The sequence below is a fragment of the Channa argus genome, chromosome 19, assembly GCF_033026475.1.
Source record: "Channa argus isolate prfri chromosome 19, Channa argus male v1.0, whole genome shotgun sequence".
NCBI classification, from domain to species: Eukaryota; Metazoa; Chordata; class Actinopteri; order Anabantiformes; family Channidae; genus Channa; species Channa argus.
In genome coordinates, this window is record NC_090215.1 from 18,830,655 (window position 1) to 18,850,856 (window position 20,202).

General features: G+C 40.6%; 1 protein-coding gene across 7 annotated transcripts in view; it reads right to left on the reverse strand.

Moving 5' to 3' along the window:
- Positions 1-15,388: 15,388 nt before the first annotated feature.
- rnf152 (ring finger protein 152) overlaps positions 15,389-20,202 on the reverse strand; it is a 43,493-nt gene continuing 38,679 nt past the window's right edge. For all 7 annotated transcript variants that reach the window (XM_067486469.1, XM_067486464.1, XM_067486466.1 and 4 more), the window contains one exon: positions 15,389-19,110. In XM_067486469.1, the coding sequence (XP_067342570.1) occupies positions 18,281-18,919 (639 nt within the window). In that variant the 5' untranslated portion in view covers positions 18,920-19,110 and the 3' untranslated portion in view covers positions 15,389-18,280. The remainder of the gene's footprint in view (positions 19,111-20,202) is intronic.

Consider the following 20,202-nt stretch of genomic DNA (forward strand, 5'->3'; position numbering starts at 1 on the left):
CTGCACAAAGTCAGTTTCACTTTGCTGTTTTAACTGAGAACAAAACGCCAAAACAAAAATCATCTGATCCAAATTCCAAAAAGACTGTGAATGTGTTAACATAGTACAACATAGAGTAATGCTTTAGGCTTTGGGAGTCCCAGGTGTGAATGGGTTTAGACAATAAACACACATTGGTTAAGGTTGGAGAAAGACTGTGGCTTTGTTCAGAAGTAAATAAACGTGTGTGAAGTGACTTAGTTTACATCATATTACCATATGATGTGAACGGTCATGTCATGTCATGATTTGTGTGTCACGCACCATTCAATGGCCGTTATCTGCTCTTATCAGAACCACCTCTGCAGTCCAGTAGGTACCTGCTCCACATTTTAATGGCCTCAGCAGGTCTTTATAATGTGATACCATGTGCCACAGTGTGGTTGTGCTTGTTTTGGATTGCACCACCAGCTCTTTTGCTTTGGCATAAACAAAATACCTGCTTCTGTTCCGTGTATCCACACTAACGAGATGGTTAGGGTTGTGGTGTGGTACAAAACTGAAAACCCCAAAGTAGCAACATAGAATGGAAACAAACTGGCTAGATTTAGACACATAAACAAGATGTGGGGTTGCTTAACATCATTTGTCTCAAAGTCCTGTGTTTTGTCACCAAATCACCAGCACTGAGTGCCTCCCTTATGAAATATGTCACCGTATACAATTCTGTTAGTCTGCCATATTTACTCGGGCCGCCACCTGCCAGTAGGTAGTAGGTGTGTTGTCAAACCACAGCTAAGGTCAACTGATCAATCCCCATTCAATGGCATGATAAAGGTAGAATTGGCTGCTGTAACTAAGCATTGTTTCTCTGAACTGTGCAGCTTAAGTCATCAAATTATCAAAGTCCCTTGTTCACCTTTCTTGCATCTTTTGTTTCCTGTTTGTTGCACACCTGAGGCAAATCTCTACCGCTGACAGAAGGGAAGAATCTCTCCCCTCTGATTACAAATGCCTCTAACCAACAGATGCAGGGAGACAGCAGCCATGTTTTGCAGATGTGCGTGTTGTGTCATGGCCTTCCTGACTTTGACAAATGGGAAGACAAAGGTGCAGCTGCATACAGATGTTGCTTGCACCTCACTGTAACAACCCTTGGTTGTTCCTGAAAACTGTTGAAATAGAAAAGAAAGAAAGAAAAAAAAAGAGTTGTCTGAAAAGATGAAGATGAAAAAAAAAAAAGCAAACGACAACGTTAAGGTAAAGTCTGAGCTTGTTGTGGCTGCTTTGTTGAGTCTGTGAATCTGTGCTGGGCTCAATGAAACCACAAGATCATCAAGTGATTCTGGAGAGAGAGCTCTGTCTCAGTCTCAGCTCATGACTCTGTCCGGTATGTGTCAGGCTGATGCCAGGATGAAGGTGGATTTGGAGACAAAAAACCAGCACATTGTGAGCAAGCATTTTGTAAGGGCACAGCGTACACGTGCGCACACACACACACGCAGCAGCATGATGCATATTCCAAGGATTAGTCACATTTGTTTTGAGTTGAGCATGACCTCCTTTAATCCGTCATGCTGCCTCTCCAGCCTCCCCGATGCATTCATTAAGGCCGAGAGGCGTAAACAGATCAATGGCTTCAGAACAGGTAGAAATGGAGCCTCGAGCAGGGTCAAATGCAGACACTGCTCACACATAAAAAGAATCAAATATGAGCTCCACGTTCCAAACCCTGAATCGTTAAGGGTTGTAACGTTAAATACAATAATTACAGTCTTTAGGTATATGGGTAAAAAAAGAGAGAATGATGCTCTGTGTTGGGGTTTAGGTTGAAAAAACAAAAGACTGCACCCCAGTGAGCTGTACGGATAAATCTGGGGAAAATGCTGCACGACACAGCAATGTAAGACCTTCTGCAACAATAAACAAGCCCTCAGTGACTCTGTCGATGTACTGTAACAGACAACCACAGGTCCAAAATAGGCAGAAGAGATAGGAAGAAATAGATTCTCAATCTGGCCATGAGCTGGTATATAAGTTGTGAGCTGATAAGGAAAAAACAGGTGAGATGAAGTCTGTGACTGGAAATATGGGAGAAGTCTGGTATTTATGTCCAGGTTGGATGGGGGGCAGTGACAAACAGCTCCAATGTGACAGTGTTGTGCTGTTTGGTAACTCTGTAGTCACCAGCAGTTAAAAAGCAGACAGTGCTTCACTGTATGTCAAGGCTACAACATAAGTGCCTCGTTGTCTTTCTGCTCCCGAATGATCACATACTGAAATGTACATAATTTTTAAAAATGTTACTATTGTTCTACACTACATTGACTTGAGTTTGATTTAAAGGACTCTTTACCCTGTGACATGTTAATACATTTCATATTAATCTATGAAGTGGACATCTGAACATTCATGATGTGCCGGTCGGGATTCTCTCTGTTTTGTTGAACATTCCAATGAACAGAATGCACACGAACACATTTGTATGTAGGCATATCATACTTGTAACGTCATTTTTCTGATTTTGTGCAAGGCCATATTTCCAAAACATGGGCTGAAAGTATGCAAATAGATGTAAGAAGAAAGGACAGGGGTCCTTCTTGTTCATGCACAGGGGCCATCAATGAGTCCTGTATTATAGCACGTGAATGATGAATGTAAAAGAATTCGAGCAAAAGCCTCAGACATGTATATTATGCGCATTAAAATATGAGTCTTGGGTGGCAAATTGACCTTTGATCAGTGTGCCTGAGCCGGGGACAGACAGGCAGATTGATGACTTTGACGGCTGCAGATTTAGTGAAAACGGCTGTAACGTCATTTGCTTGCATAGCGCTTTCACCACAACTGATGCATTAGACAAGCTGGAGAAAAGCAGCCGTCTCACACTGAGCAAGCCTCGCTGCGTGGTTCACTTCAGCCCAAAGGAATGAAAGAAACAAGTGGGGTATGCATTTTGTGTGTGTGTGTGTGTGCAGAGGGATGCAGGTGTTTGCTTGTGTGTGTGTGTGTACATATTTTTGCTTGTCTGCCTTTATGATTGTGAGCATAAAAAATGCACTGCTTGCAGAAATTTGCTTGCAGGCCTGTGTGATGATGGCACAATAAAGGTTTCTACAGTCAATACGCCTGTAGAGCCCAATAATTTGCACAGGGCCACGCATTGCTGGGAAATATCAGAATCAATAAGCGGGTAAATAAATTAAATCAGTGATGGGACAGTCGAGGAAATTCAGCGCCAAATGGCAAAAATGTCAGCGAGGTAGAGGGAGGAAGTGCTTCGCTCTCTGTGGCACTGGCAGAATTAATTTCAGTTTATGCCTCTTTGAACTATGAAAACACACAAGGCTCCTAAGACTCCTGATGTTAAAATATGATAATTTTAATTTCTGCCACCTGCAGCTAAAGGTCGTCTCCCCACAGGCTTGATGCTGCCACGTGCCATCAGCTCCATCCATCCTTGCCTCCACTGACTGCAAATGATGTTTGCTACAAATCTAATTAAGAGAGAATCCAATTGAGGATGAAGTCTTTTGCTGGTAGAAAAATTAATTGAAAGTCGCTCCTGACACCAGTGAGAATCAATATTGTCTTCATTCACTTTGAAGACGGAGTTTAATATGGGTCATTTTGTGGCTGTAAATAGTGTGGGAAAAAACTAATAATGGTCTTCCAATCAACATAAACAGGCTCAAAATAAAAATATGACGGAAATTCTGCCTTATGAGACACCTGTACATAGACGTACGTATGCAGATACCACCTTTTTTTTTTGTGCCAAAGCTAATATGGCAGCAACCAGTAAGTTTGACTTTTTTACCTAACAATGTTTGTGTAAGACCAAAAGACAGACGACGTCGGCGTAGACGGTCTGGATTGTCACATTGTTGGTTCGCTAGCTTTGCTAACGCTAGTTTTCACAACTTTGCAGCAGAATGCACGCTAAGCTTTTCATCCAGGCTGTCAAGTCTGTCAGTAGGTGTTCCAGTGATTTCCGAGGTCGGACGGAGAGGCAACGACCGTCAACGTTCCATTACAAGCATTTTACTTCTAGGCTAAAATGTGATTGTGAAGAGTTCAGACAACAGGATACAGATCAGCTTGGTCAAAGACAATAATCGCAGTACTGAAGGTGAGATGCATGCCAATATCTGTCTGAAAGCCTCGTTACTTGTTGATGATCTTAATTATTAGGTTTTGTCAAATTCACCCACCCTGTGCGTGACGTCAGAGCAAAATGGCCACCGTGTGAAGATGGTCCATTTAGCTCAGAGTGGATGGGCAGGTATCTGAGCGATTACAGGCACTGACGGAGAAGAGTTCGATATTCTTCGGAAGGAACAAAAAGAGGGCTGTGCTGTCATGTTTCTGAGGAGCCTACCTGCAATTTAATGCACTAAAGTGGAGAGAAACGGAAAGTCAGAAGAAACAGGTGACAGACAATTGAACCCCCTCCAGCAGCTCAGTAATCAAGACCAAGGCTGTGTCCAAAATCCCCCCCTCAGTCACTTATTCACTGCTCCCTACATTATGTAGACTGAGTAGTTCACTCAATAGTGAGGACGCCTAACTATGGTTTTCACGCTGTTTCATCACTAACAGCTGTTTGAGTTGCACGACTATAATTGTCTCATCTCTAAAACAGGGAGCATTGCATTGTGGGATTGTTAGCAGAGAGTAGGGCACATGTTATGTATTGTACTTTACTGTTGCATTGTGTTATACTTTAAGTGCACTATATAGTGAATGGTTTTTAAGTACTTACTCAACATTACTTCCACAAAATGGCAAACACACTATATAGTAAGTAGGGGCTGATATAGATAAAGCAGGACAGGCTGGTTAAGTGGTGTCATTAAAAGAACCACCTGATGGTTTTCTACTTTCTATAAACTACATGTTTTGCATTTTTCTATATTTTCCAAGCTGCCAACACTAATGACGCATTGGCTACGGAATATGAAGGACTTCAAAAACTGGACTACGAAAGCTGTGGTTGGCCAACCCTCTCAGAAATAAAGTGTTTCTACGCGTTGGCTTTATTTTTGTGGCCACACGTTATAGGAATACACTGGGGGCAAGAGTTGCTCTTTACTCTGACAGCCACGCTTAGAGTGAATGGAATGTCAATATGTCCCTGTTTATGTCTGTCTACTGATACTGAAGATTAAGCTGGCGTCCAGAGTGTTGAGACAAACGTGTAAGTTAAAAAAACTAACCTGTGATGGATTACAAGTGAGTTTTACATTTTCTGCTCATATGTTTTCTTCTGCATTTCATCACTCTACTTTTGATCTATTTCATCTCTCTTTTTTAACTCAACCGATAAATAAATACTGGATGAATTCATGGCTTCATGAATAATAGTGTCAGGGCAGAAATAATAGACCCTCTGTTCCGGAGCCCGTGAGTGTTCTCTCCAAACTGCTTACGCTTTGTTTACCATCCCTGTTGTCATCTGCTGAGACGCCGTATTGAAGCGATGAGGGATGAGTGCTCCGTCACAAAGACTGAAGCCCAGTGATGGTTTACTCTCCAAACAGCAGAGGTCAGAGGTCATCCACTCTGGTCCAGATCACCTAAATTTCACTTTAAAATGACTTGCAATCACATTCCCAGCAGGAAATATAACATCAGGGAGCCCATGAGTGTTTCTGTAGCACACAGTTTAGAATTAGAATCTTTATTGAGCACATACACATTACAGTGAAATTACTAACCCCCCCTCAGTGTTTCACACAAGGACGTACCTGGTGCGTAGGCTGGGTCTTAATCCTGCAGACTTCTGCATCCGTGCCTGATGCTCAACCTAAAAATCCAAATGATTGTAAGGTTTACCTAAATATCTGAATTTATGGTCTTCAAGGGTTAAATTGTGATTCCTCTGATCCTCTGACTTTTTAATTTAAAATAAATGTAATAATAAATTTACACTGAATCATGGTCGAGACAAACACCTATTCATACGACTCCTCTGAAGAAGCTTCAGCAGCTGACATGGATACAGCATACAACTGTCACCTGAGTTCCTCGCCAGTCATAAGGTCTAGTCTGGGGCCCAAAAAGCAAAATTTAGAACCTTCTTCCAGTTGACTCCAGAATCTCCAACATGTCTGTGGCCAAGAGTTAATATGACCTTTGCCACTCTCCCGTAAAGCTAAAGCAATAGTTGATTATATAAGATCACAAAGGTGAAAAACATTCCCTTTGAGAATCTGAACATACAAATGTGATGCATTTAATTTAATGAAGTACTTAATTATGATGAATTATTTACTTAAAGTGTGAAGAGTGAAGCACGCAGAAAAACCCACTGAAACTGATCCTGTTCTCTCTGTCTTCAAATTTATCTTCATACCACCAATAATCCCTGTGGAGACTGATGGACATCTCTGCGAAAGAGGGCCCACTTCTTCCAGAAGCAACGCTCTTGGCGGCCTAAATTCCTAATTAAGCCTTTTCTTAACGGGTATCCCTGCAGTCATCGACACCCCTCCACAAATATAAGAGGACACTGATGGGCATGGAGACAGACAAGCAACAAGGAGAAAAAAAACCCATCTATTAAATCAGTAATTAAGTCAGAGCAAAGGAGTCAATTGGAGAGGTATAAATCGAGGAGAATCCTGGGGCGAAAAAGCAGCAAATGTCAATCGGTGTGATTAAGTCCTTGAAGTGTAATTGCAGGAAAGAATCAGGGTATTGTCTGCATCAAAGGGGGATTTCCAGGAGCAAAGCGGAAGAGAAGGGGTGGGGAATGATTGCGTGTAAACACTTTGGGTCCTGCAGCTCGGAGAGGAAGAACCTCTGGCTGGATTACACTGGAAGCAAACAATACTTAGTTCAAACAACAGCACGAGGGCTGAGTGAAGGAGCTGAGTGCTCGCCGTTGATAAGCTGTACCATCTGGTGTTTATACCCCATCGTTACCTCGTGGGCATCCTCTGTGAAGAAAATGAGACAAACACATGGGAGCCAGTACAGCAATTCAAATTACAGACCCTGTTTGTTGTCTTTCTTACCGTCCCCCCTGTGAGCTCTTGGACAGCTCTCAAACTTTTGTGCGCGCTCCTGAATTCTGCTGTGCAGTTTGCAGCGGCCACAGTGAACAGCTAAACTTTGTCCCGCTTGTTTTTCCACACCAGATGTGCCTGTCCGGAGAGTACGATGTCTCGCCGGTTTAACAAAAGTTGGAAGCGGTTCAGGATCCATTTGGCCATCTGCCTAAGGTCGCAGTAAGAATATGTTTGAGCAATAGGTCGGTTGCTGTGTTGCAGCTCAAATCAGACTTTCCTGTCAAGATGTGCTGGGAGGGGGGAAATTAACAAGCAGGAACCTTCATTTCCTGACCTGAAAGCCAAATGAAACTTGATAGATATCAGCGTGCTTTGACTCCAGTGTAAACAGATGCTTATCAACTCTTGCACACACAAATTTAGAGAATTTGCTCTTTGACTCCCTCATCAAATGACCCATAAAGACATAGTAAATACTTTATAACAACCTGGTTCAAAGGCAACTTCACCAATGTTTTTACTTGCACTCTATGGCTTTAGTTTAGGGTGTAAAACGTGCATTAATGCTTTTACGCTTCCCTCTGACATGTTAAAATATTTTTGTTGTTCTGGATGAAAAGCTCCTCCAGGTGACGTCACTCACTGGGAGTTCAGATGATGCCATCTGGTGGTGCCGTGGAAAAGCAGGTTGGCCATGATTACAAACGTCATAGCCCATGAAGAGGTACAAGAAAATCAGACGGGCTTTTTATGGCAGTTACATGTACTCAAATTAAAACCAAGTTCAAAATCGGTGAAGGCATCCTGTAACAAAAATATGTAAAAATAGCTTCATCGTTCTCTGTATATGGCATCTTCTCAAACAAAACTGATGATGTACACACTCTGTGTCCCCGCGTAGTGTTTTACCCTGAGAGAGGCCCAGATCCTAAAGCATCTCCTCTCATGATCAGTTGAGTAAGCATACGACAGCCTAAACAATATCCACACTTTAGATTGAAATTACTACAGTAGGATTTTGGGTGTGAAATGTCACCTCTGTTCTTTCATAAGCAACATGCGGCTTTAATGTTCAGGTGTCCACATACTGATCGGAAATGTTTTGTCACTGGAGCTTCTTTGTGCCTCAGTTAAATAATAATGAATAACAAATACTAATGTACTCCAAGGCCTTCACACACATTTAAAGATGCGTACATTTACATTTTTTTAATCTTTAAAATCTCTATGAAACTTAGCAAGCCACGGACTTAAATTGACTCGTCAGTCTAAATACCAATGTGAAATGTTATTACTTTCATGCCAGCACACATTTCCTAATACTATGTGTCATCTCCTGATTCATTCTTTAATTTCTCCCTTGCTATATGTGGTGTGCTGGTGGGAGTTAATGTCAACAAGACAAAGTGCCCTTGGTGTCTGTAACTCCAGACTCGGCTTTGAAAAAACACCAGATTAAAGCATTTTCAGAGGTAAATATTTTCCAAATTGTTCTTTATGCTGTTTTCTCTTTTGTAATACAGAGAGTTTTCAAGGGTTTCAATAAAGAGCTCTCAATCAAACCCTCCGCCAGGCCTCCAGGAGAAGATTAGCTTGTGACTTTCATGATTGCGGATTGATTGGTGATATTCTCCTCATTGCTGGACACCGTCAAAATGCAAATGAGGGTCCGTGTACCCTGAAAACCCACCAACCGTCAGTTGCTGGAACAGAATGAGGGTCACACATATTGTATGCACGTACAGCCACCCACGCATGCAGACACACGCTTATTAACCTGCCATTACACACACCTGCACTTCAAAGGACTCAACACACGAGCATCAGAATCGATTTTCCGTCTCGTCTGCACGCTGAATTTGCCTGCTAAGTGCAGGTCATTTTCAGAGGCTGTTACATTTCAATTTGTTTGATCATTCCGAGCTGGTCAAAGGGAGCTGCAGCACTTTCTGTCTCGGAAACAGGAAATGAGTGCTCAGAGGTGACCATTCAAATTCTAATTTTAGCTTTCATTTTGGGGCCTTTTGGGAAATTGGGGGAATTTCAATATATAATTGACACAGTTTAATCAGAAAAGTCTTGTCATCACTTCAAAAGGAAGTGTAGCCAAGGAAGTTTGGCGAATCTGGTTCAGAACCAGATAAAGTAGAGCTGTTCTTTTATGCACCCGTGTCTCTTAAAAATCATGTTTCTGTATTACAAACTGCAAACGCAAGCAAGCGTGTTTCTGGGGAATTTCAACCAGACACCAGATTTTTCAGGAAAACTTTTGGGTAATGTGCAGAAGTAGGACGAGAAGTACAAACAGTACTGTAGCTGTCCTGGAAACCCAACATCAAAATCCAAATCAAGTCACTTTTATATAAAGTTACAGATGTTCTGCATGAAAAGGCCTCATAAATACTACATATTAATACTAATACTAATTATATTGCAGAATAAAACTGAAAGAATTTTCAAGAAACATTATCATCAAGAACCCTCAAACTATCGGTTTCTAAAATCACAGTTGACATACTAGCCTTTAAAATTGCTCAGACAGGATAGAAAGTAAGTAAAATTTTGCTACGAAAGAATAAACAGATTGTCAGTCAGTTGGGTGAATTTATGGAACAAACTTGTTGAAGGATGAATTAGTATTAGTAAGTGTGTAAAACTCTCACTGGGTTTAGGAAGATGCTTTCAAGAATTTTGTATAACATGACATGACAAATTAAAGAAATGCTGGCTTCCTGTTTAACTCCTAGTTATCTTTGTTTATTTTATTTTTTATCTCTGATAAATTAAAAATCCCACCCCGCCAGGTGTGGTGGCCGGATAAAATGGGACAAAGAAAATCACTGACTTAGTCCTTCAACACAGAAAACACAGATATTCACTTACATTAGTTTTATATATAATGTAAATAATTTGTATTTTATTTATTGTATTTATTTTTTTCATTAATTGAAAACATCAGTGTTTTCACTAAGAGCTGAGCTCCGTGTCATGTTGTCCCGCAGTTGTGTGCACTGTATTTCACACATGAATAGTGTAGCAGCGAACACTCAGCTACTGCTGATGTAGACAAATTGCTTGAGTAGTTCCCAGAAACTTTGTCCCCAAAACTTAAAATGACAATTTTACCCCTGGACCCCTGCATGTCTTATTAAACTCCAGTTCCAGATCGAAACATGTACATACTGTACACCTCTGTCTCCTCAGACCTCTGAGCATTTTAAGTAACGCAGAACTTTGTCCTGTAATCCTCTCAGACATTTCAGTTTCCACTTGCCTGACATACTGTAGGGGTGTTCACTGAAAAACTGATATTGCTTTTATTCCCTCCGTCGCACACTGTCACCCAACACTGCCTCCTACAAATAGGAACCATAACTTTATTCTACCAAGTCTCGTCCGCCACCAGACTTAAATGGATGACGGTTTAGAGTTTATGCTCTATGATACATCCTCTAGGGCGCTCACATGATACAGCGTGATATGGCTAGGTCATAATTTAAAAGGCACTAGTGATGGTTATGTGAGGTTTTCAGTAAATAAATAAGGAGGGCAGTGTGGAACTGATACATGATTTCAGCAGGTGGTAGTGCATCATCTTCAAAAGAGAACATAAGCTAAAGGAAAAATTCCTGATCGGTCACCTAATTTTTAAAAGTAGAAGTCTGCAAAGAATTTGGCCAGTATGGTTTTTGTTGTCTGGGGAAAGTTTATGAAGCGTATCACTGAATTACTGTGGTCTACCAGGTACCTTATCCTGCCATTGTGCATGAATAAATTTAAATTATAGATCCCCCTGGTAAATCCTTTCAAAGAAGACATTAGCTCTACTGGCTGAAGTTAAACTGCAGTACCGGTGACGAGCAGCAGAAACTGGATGAAAATCTAAATGAGCAAAGCAAATGTGACAGGGAATTCGCTTAAGTCTCAATGTCATTTGATACATAATATTTAATAGTGATTAGAGCAATGTGTGTTCCCATAATTTACATTACCTAATGTCAAAATGATCACAACATATCACTTGACAAACTGATCTCATTTAAACTTTGATATGATCTCAAAATGAAAGAACACAATGGGTGTGAACATGTGTTTTATGAATACAGCGTTGAGTTGCTCTAATATTGGATTTTATGTTGATGCAACTGCATTTGCAACCATTCTGCTCGCGGTTTGTTGACATGCCTGTTGATCCAAGTGGAAAATAAAGTTTTTGTCAAAAACGTACAGTTTTTCTGACTCAGTCAGAAGGTGAAGTGAACAGATTTTCTCATTTGGCTGATCACAAAGGCGTTTTAAACAATTCATTTTCCAATCCGTTGCCGTCCTCCAACCTAAACCCACAAAGACTGTAGTTCCCTGCACTTTAGAACGACCCAAAGTAGCTTCTCGTGAAACAGTTTGGTGAAATACATCCATAACAGCAGGTGGTCTCCTGCTCTGTTCTTGTCATGGAAAGCGTAATAAAGACCTGATTGTGATAGTGAATTCATCGTTGTTTACTCGTAAGGGTTAATAAAAAGATCATGGCTTGGGAGGACAGTCATGGGCCTCGGTTCCCTGGAGACACAAAGTAACAAAGTAAGCAAGAGCAATCTTACTAAACAGCAGATGCAAAATTACCACAAAGAAAGAAACAACAACTCAGACAGAGACTCAAAAGAGACACCAAATCCCTAGAAAGAGACGCAAAGGCCTAAAAAAAAGACCCAAACTACAAATGGTGATGCTGAACAGCTAAAAAAAAGAGGAGAAACATTAAAATGAGACACAAAATAACTAAAAGAGACAAAACTACCACAAAAACGCAAAGCACCTAAATACAGATGCAAAACAAACACAGGTATAAAAAATACCCTATGTCTATTAGATTTGTTTCTATTTCATAGTTTTCCAATTTTGCAAATGCTAAACCAGTACACTCAGAGACTACTGTAGAGTCTGTGAATATGAGCATGGGATTGAATGACTACAAACATCTTTACAAATGGTGTAAAACAGTGACAAACGCTGGGTTTATGACATAATCTGAAAAGCAATTTTATTGCCAAGTCCATCACTTTTCAGTAATAATTGATGCTCTCCAAACCGAAACATGACCATTAAAGAAACTGTCATTAGGCATAAATGGGGCTGGTTATTTGTACAATCTGTAAGTGGCTGCTGCCTGAGGAATAGAGGTGTTTAGCAGCAGCAAAGACGGCTGAAATTGGTCCCTGGAGAGCGTTAATTACCTCCCTGACACCATATCAATAAATATTTGAGGAGAAAAGAGGCTTCTGAGGGTAAACACCACCATGTTCACTCAACCTTGAAATATGAACTTCAATAACTAAAGCTACAGGGAGCACGCTCTTTATCTTTTACTGGGCTTTTTTATTTAAAATGGAAACATTTAAGAGGAAGCTGTTTGTGTCTGCACAAAAACATGTTTATGTTACAGCAGAAAAGGATCCACGGTAAAATAAAAGAGTTCAATAAAGCATAATTAAAATGAAAAGAAATACCACTGGAGTCCTTGTCTTTCACATTCATAGCGTTTACTTTAATAGGTCACCAAAAACAGCTGCTGCTTGTTTCGCCAGCCGACATCAGGCCTGACACAAACAGGAAACTACAAAGAGAACTTCATAGCATTTTACAAACACACAGGCACAGAAATGACAAGCATCTTTTCCACACTCCTCCAACGGCTGCTCTGAGAGTTTCTGTAAAAAACAAACAAACCAAAAAACCCCAAAAAACAGCTTAACTTTAATTTGAGAAAGAAATATGACAGAGGACATGAAGGAGATTCAAGAGGCATGATGTGCTTTTAAATCACAGCCAAAGGTCACGCTTGATAGGATGAAAAGGTCAAATTAAGACGGGAAGTGAGCTGCTCCGTAAAAGATCAGGTGGTTAGGAATTTTCTGTTCCATCTTTCAGTGAAGAAGTGGAAAAAAAATGAAGAAGCAATAAAACAAACACCTGGGAAACATATACATCCAACATTTGCATTCATTGCTTTCGTGCATGAGAGCATTTTACAGCATTTGCCTCCAAATAATGGCAGAATCAATAATCTCATCACTTACAGAACAAACAAAATGCATTTGTATCTCTACCTGTCCCTCCCTCATCCTTTACATCGTTCATGATGGATTAGTAGAAGGAAAACTGAAGATGGGTTCATTGATCATGAATGGCGTGAACCCTGTGTGTGGTTAATCACCAGCAGCACATCACAGCTGTTTGTAGTGGTTTCCAGCAACAATATTCCAGTTTGACATGTTATTCAGGCAGCACGTCTCTGCCTCTTTGCTACTTAACTTCTGCAGAATCCCCAACACAACACTCCTTTGTTTTCTATTTAATATTGAAAAAGGCCTTTGACATCTTGCAAATCTGTCATTTGGACAACCAGGAAAATGGGCTCAGCATAAACATTTTACCACAGGGTGATGTGTAGCGTCTGTGGTTAAAGGACCTAACATTCATTAAACCATCCATTCGTCCCAATCTTCCAGAGTTTTGTTGACAGCACATCAGAGCCATGCAGTGTCAGTCAACTGACAGAAATGTCTTCAACACACCCGTTCGATCACTTTACATCCTCCCAACAGTTCAGGACAGAGCAGTGTCCTCCCTGATCATAATCTAGATTATGTCCGGATGATCTCAGGAGCATCTTGAATATTTGCATTCTCACATACATCACTTCTGGATAAAGTCAGGAAATTTTCAGGGTTCCAGGACATGTGTGGAGGAGGCTTTAGTGTCTAAACTTAACTGTGCTTTAACCCAAACAGCCATGTTTGCACAGCTGTAATCCTGAGTGTAATACACTGTTACAGTTAGATGGCATCCACCATTTTGGTGCCAGCAAGGGGTGTTATAATATGCCTGCTTCGCTATTCAGTCCCTATGACCTTTGCTATTATTGGCATTTTTTTCACCTGCTAATGGATTATTGCAGAAAATAAGCTCCATGAATACTATTGTTGGGCTATAAACAAGCTGCACTAAGTCTCCACCTTTAAGCTTTATAAATGATTTTATGCATTTACCTTCTCTACAAAACCAGATGTGCATTACTGTAAACTCGCTCATAGGCTTTAAGGCTCATTCCTACAGCACTTTAAAGATGGTTTGTGTGAAACTCTTCTATCAACAACATGCAGTACCATCACAATACTTAAAATGGTTGTAGACAAAATGGATTCGTCTTTTTAAGGTTTCTTACATTTTTTAGTTTCTCCGTTTTTAAGTGGAAACTGTCAGAAAGGTGATAATTTTAGGGTGTGTTAATTATTGAGGTCATAGTGTGAGGTGCAGTCGTACTGAAATGTATTATATTTAGATGTTTTGGACACTCTGTTCAAATAAGGGGAATAAGGGGCCAAAACATTAGAACCAACTTTTAGTAAAATACACTGAGGTCACCCCTTCAGCCTCTCAGTGGATCACAGTCAGCCACAAAGCCCAAAAGGTGCCATGTTGTGTGTGATGTACTGTACTTGTGAGTGTAAAATCCCATCATGCAGAGCACAAATGTGTCTGGCAATCAGTTTTTTTTTTAATTGCCAGTTCCTGCTGACTTTGCCAGTGGAAATAAAGTACAATGTTTCTGTCAGTGAATTCTTTGATTAAAGTTGTGTTTATTTTCTCTCACCTGTTTAGCATCAATAGGCAGTAAATAAGAACGAATAAGTGGTTTGTGAGACAATTTAATGTAGATGTTAGCTGACATTAACTCACATTCTTAAGACAATTTAGTTGCTGATAAATACAGTGCAGTAATAAAACCTTCCTATCTGCCTACAATTACATTAAGGTGTCCTAAGACATTTATTAAGTGTTTGTAGAGAGCTTCCACAGTGGGAAAAGGGGTTAAAAAAAAAAAAAGGTAAATGTTATAAAGGCTTTATAGCTCAGGTGTAAACCATTAGTTATAACTTTTGAGTTGCTGGTTTGTGTCAGGTAAATTGTGGGGTACAAAGCATTTTTTTTGCAACCTGGCAACGTAAAAGGTCTTCTAATGTGTTTATTATGTAAATGTAAAAGCACTAATGGTTTATTAAAAGGGATACATACTCTTCTTTTCATTTATTAACTGGGCCGAGGGAAATTCGTCACTAATGCCTATATTTAATTCACAGTTGTCTTGCTGGCTTCCCTGATGATTGTTCACATAGTCGTCACCAGTCCATGTTTTCATCAGACAACAGAAAACAATAAGTTTGATTAAAAATATGTTATTTTTATCCACAGTATTTAATTTGTTGAGCAAAGAAAATGACCTGTGTGGATATTATACAGCTACAAACCTCTACGTATAGAAGCTTTAGTGCCAGTTTAAGCACTAATAAAACCATGATTAAAAACATAATAAGTTAATAAGTTTGCCTTAATGAAGATGTAATTTTTATTAAATATCACAGCACTCAGTATGTCATATCTGTCAAACAAACAGCCAAACGATGTAGCCCAGATGCTTTTGTACCAGAAGATTTTAGTGCAGCAAGGCCTGAGATGCAAACAGAAAAGCTCTCCTCTCAGAAGGAGCATGAATACAATATGCTTTTTGTTCATTGTGAATGAAAAAAAAAAAACACTTTTCTTTTATTGTAGAGGAGGAAACCTAGAAATCGGTGGTAAAATCATGAAAAAGAAAAACCTAAATAGGTTCTTAAAAGAAAGAAAAAGAGCAAAAACACTTATCTTGGGTAAAGTTTTTAACCTCAATTGACTGAATCATCTGTAATTAAATGCATTAATTAAGTAAACAACTGGATATTTATATACAACATTTTGATAATGTATATAATGTGTAATTGAGATGCAAAATATCATCCTTATCGCTTTGTTTTCACATAATGTGCCAACTGATTTGAAAAAGAGCAAACCCACAGAGCTGCGTCACCTCAGATCAGAGTTCAACAAAGTAAAACATGTCGACAGAAAGACGTTCAGATCAGAAAAAGAAGAAAGTACAATCATTCTGTACATGGCGAGGCTGCGACACAAAAGAGTTCGGTCTGCTTCTACTGTACACTCCAGTGCTTTAATGATACAGTAAGCAGACAAATTGCTTGCCTCAACGTAGAATAATGAAAAAAAAAAAACCCCACATCCATCTCTGCAGATGTGAGAGATATTCAAAAGCAGATAAATCGATACAGCCATCATTAACTGGAACCCTGCAGCACCCACCCACTCCTGACCCGTGACTGACCCGCTGCTCACACACATAAACACACTGAATGAGTGGAGGCATTAAAAGCTGGGCAGTGTGTTTTTAGAGGACGCTGGTGGTCTGAAGGGTGAGAAGTAGATGGACAAATGAGTAATTGATGAAACATTAATTATTAAGCGTCCATGGAAAAAACACAAAAACGGACGCAGTACAACAGCAAACAAAGAAAGCTCGACCTTTAGAGAAGGAATCGTACTTGCTTTTTGCAGAAGAGACGGATATCACTGACACATCTGTATGTACGGTACAGAGCTGCAGCCAGGAGGCGCATCAATGTTGGACAGCCAGCCTGAGCTCTCTGCCGTGTGTTCAAATCCACCTGACCTCTAAAGCTCGGTAAATGCTGTAAAAAGGCACTAGAGGGCTCAAAATGGAACCGTGGGAAACTTACCCGAACCGGACGTGCGTAAACCCATTTTCAATAAACCATAGTGGTAGAAAAAGAGGTCAGTCGCTTCGTCTCCAACCCCCAACCCTTAACCTAACCTTCACCTAAGTGTAGTAACTCCTCCCCGAGGACTAATCTAAACCTGACCCCCTTCCGAGCCTGTCCGTAAAACCCCCTCTCAACCCTCAAACAGGCCTTTGAACCTGCAAAAGGTACTAGATCAACCAAAAGGTTCAAACTCTGGTAGAAGAAAACTTTGGCCACAATTAGGAAACAAACAGACGTAAAAATGTTGTGTTGTGACGGACTGTAGCATGTAGCATTTGTTTTCACATTTCTGTGACGGATACACAGTGAAGGTTCTTCGTTGAGCTTTAGAGGTGCTGTTTTGAATGTGGACAGAGGCAGGCTGGCTCTTTGTCCCTTCTACTAAGCTAAGCTTAGCCTAGTGTATGCTAGGCTAATAGTTTATAGCCTAGTTCAATCTACTTTCTGCAGATCTGTCCTCCTGGCTTTGCAATGTATGTACTGCATGAGTAGTATCAATCTCATCTTATTATGAGAAACGTTTGATATGAGCAAAAAATAAAGCAAATGTTTCAATTAATGTTTTTAACAGATTAGCCTATACATTTGTAGCGGCTAACATATAAACTAGAAGATGAAGAAGTTTGCCACCATGTTCAAAATAGGACAGCAATGTGATCATTTTCATCATTTAGTTTTATCATTTTATTAAATCAGGTCTTAGATCATTTTCATGTCCATCAAAAAGTTCATTTTGCCCAACCATGGGAGCAAAATTCAAAACCTCATGGTTCACTCATAAAAATCAAAACCTCACATCTAAAGCGGTTCGAACAATGAAATGATTGGTATTTTCACTTAATCAAATAACCGCTGAGGTGATTTATCATTTCCAAAAAAACAAATCAACAGCACTAAAATCACAATTTTAAAGCCTTTATGAAGCAACTCAGTGCTCCCCATGTTTATAGTTTATATGATATGCTGGCATGAATGAATATTTCAGTCTCATTTTTAATATCTAACATCATAGCAACCATTGTAACATTTTTCATATAAAGGGAACAGATTGCGTTGAAGAAAAAAAAAGAAGCTGTGTCGATTTTGTGTTTCCCCAAACGATCTAAACAGAGCCAGACGTTCGTTCCTGCGGCATCAGAGAACGGGGACGCTGTGTGCAGCAGCACCAGCTGGAGACGAACCACTTGGATCCTACATTCAGCTAAACAACACGATGACAACCGAAGCACTTCTACAAACCACAGACTAAACGGGCAACCCAGCCACTGCGAAACGTGAATGAAATGTCAGGCTGGCGTCATTCCCAAAGCCATCTTTCAGAAAAAAAAGGGACAGACTATAACAGGACAGGATATTCAGAACCAGTATGCAGTTTGACAAAATAATGGTTGGTGTTTTTCAGTTTTAAATTCCCAAAGTTAAAAGTGGGACACAATGGCAGAGCATTTTTGATTCTCCTTCTTGACCTCTTCTTCTCCATCTGTGTCTCTCTACATTGCTCAGTAAGTTCCTTGGACGCCCATGATGTGAGTTTAGTCCCCCCTTCTCTCCTGCCCTGAGGAGGAATCTGGGGGGAGGGGCGAGGCCGTCCTTGCACCCTCTCCCCAGGCCTCAGCCACAGGAGATGACGGTGAAACGTTTGGAGATGCAGGACATGTTGTGCAGCACGATGCCCAGGAGGAAGAGCAGCACGCACGCCACCAGGATCACCGTGCACACACCGGACAGTGTGGAGCCCTTCCCTCCGCCTCCCACCGGGCCAGTGACTCTTCTCTCGCCCTCGCCCCCCTCAAGCCCCACTCCATCCAGATCCATAGCCAAACCCAGGGGCTGCTGCTCGGGCACAGTCACCACCGTCACCCCCTTCTGCTGGCTGCCGGGCAGGAGTCGGCATCCCAGCTCCCCCGGAAGGCCGAGCGATCGCTCCTTGGCGATGGGCAGGGGAACCATGTAGCAGCCGTTGCTAGGGAGGCGGATGAAGACAGGCGTGTGCTCAGATGTGTGAGGGATGGCTATGACAGTGATGATGTCTGGGTCGTCTGGGAGGTGGGAGACGGACAGGCCTGCTGGGAGCTTAGTGACGCCGCGGCACCAGGGGCAACGAATCTCCTTCTGACTGCTGCGCATCTGGGTCAAACACACTGAGCAGCACGTGTGTCGACAATCCAGGAGTTTGGGCCGTCGGCGGGGGCTGTAGTAGTTAAAACAGATCTGGCACTCCAGAATTGAATCCTGGGAAAGAGCATCCATCTTTGGAAGGTGGTCTCTTTGTTTTCACCGGCAGATAATGTCTTTAGATAAAAAAAAGAGATGTTGTACAAATGTCTCGCAGCTCCGAGTGAAGTTAGGAAAGCGCAGCTGGTTGTGATGCTTACGGCTTCACCGCCGTTCATGAATTCACAGAGATGTAACAGCCCTTTGGTGGCAACATCGCTGTTGTTCTGCAACAGGAGAGAAGAGAAAGCAGTGTTGAGATGGGGACAGCAACAACAGTGGGAACTGTGCAGTGCTATAGGTGAATTCATATTTCTGAAATTGAATTTGGATCTGAGTTAATGTGCAAGAAAAGGGAACAAAACTATACTTTCTATGAAGGACAAGTTTTTTTTTAATACCCATATATTTATAATAATCATATAATCATCAGCCCTGACCTTCACAGTGTTTATACACAGAATTTATACCATGTTGATAAAGGGGAAGTCTGATTATAATACACTCAATTTTTAACGCTCATCCACTTCAGAGAGTTTCCATGGAAAACCATTAATCCAGGCACTGAAACATGAGCTACGGTAATAGTACAAGCCACCCTTGTACATCTTGTCTTTCAGCCACAGATTTATGTTGTCCCCTGTCAGAATGTGGAAATACAATATTTATTTTCTGAAAGTGCTCTCCCATATTAATTTCTGCAGAAATGATGCTAAATGTACAATTTCCTTGCTTCTTAGAAACATCAGGCTGAGCAAAGCTTGTACCCAAAGCAAATACTATTACACAGAATTGCCTGTCTAAAATAAATATAAAAGGCCTGTTGTCTACTTTGAAGTTTGCAATACAACACAAAATACTGCACATTAAAATCAAGCATCAAGCACTTTATGCTGAAAATAAGTTGTACTTTTGCGGCAATGTATCAATGTGCAAGTCCTTTGCTAGTGTTGATGATTATGGCATTTCTGAATATTTTTACACCCTTAAAAACTGTATTTTCTTAAAATCCATGTGAAATCAACATTTTTTAACCAGTTTGTAGAAAAAAGTAAGGTTAAAGTAATATAGCTGTCAAGTTGTACTAGTACTACTGTATAAAGTAGCAGTGCAGTAGTTCACTAACGTACATTCACTTAGGCACTGAGTACTTCACTATATTCCTAACATTTAGATGAGAAAATATCATTTCTTCCTGAAACAAACGCTATACACAAAACCATGCTAGACACAATGTAACTATTTTCTTACATTTGTTACTGTTATAAGTGTTTTTTTTTTTTACATAAATTCCTCCTTCTAGCAGAAAAAACATTAGA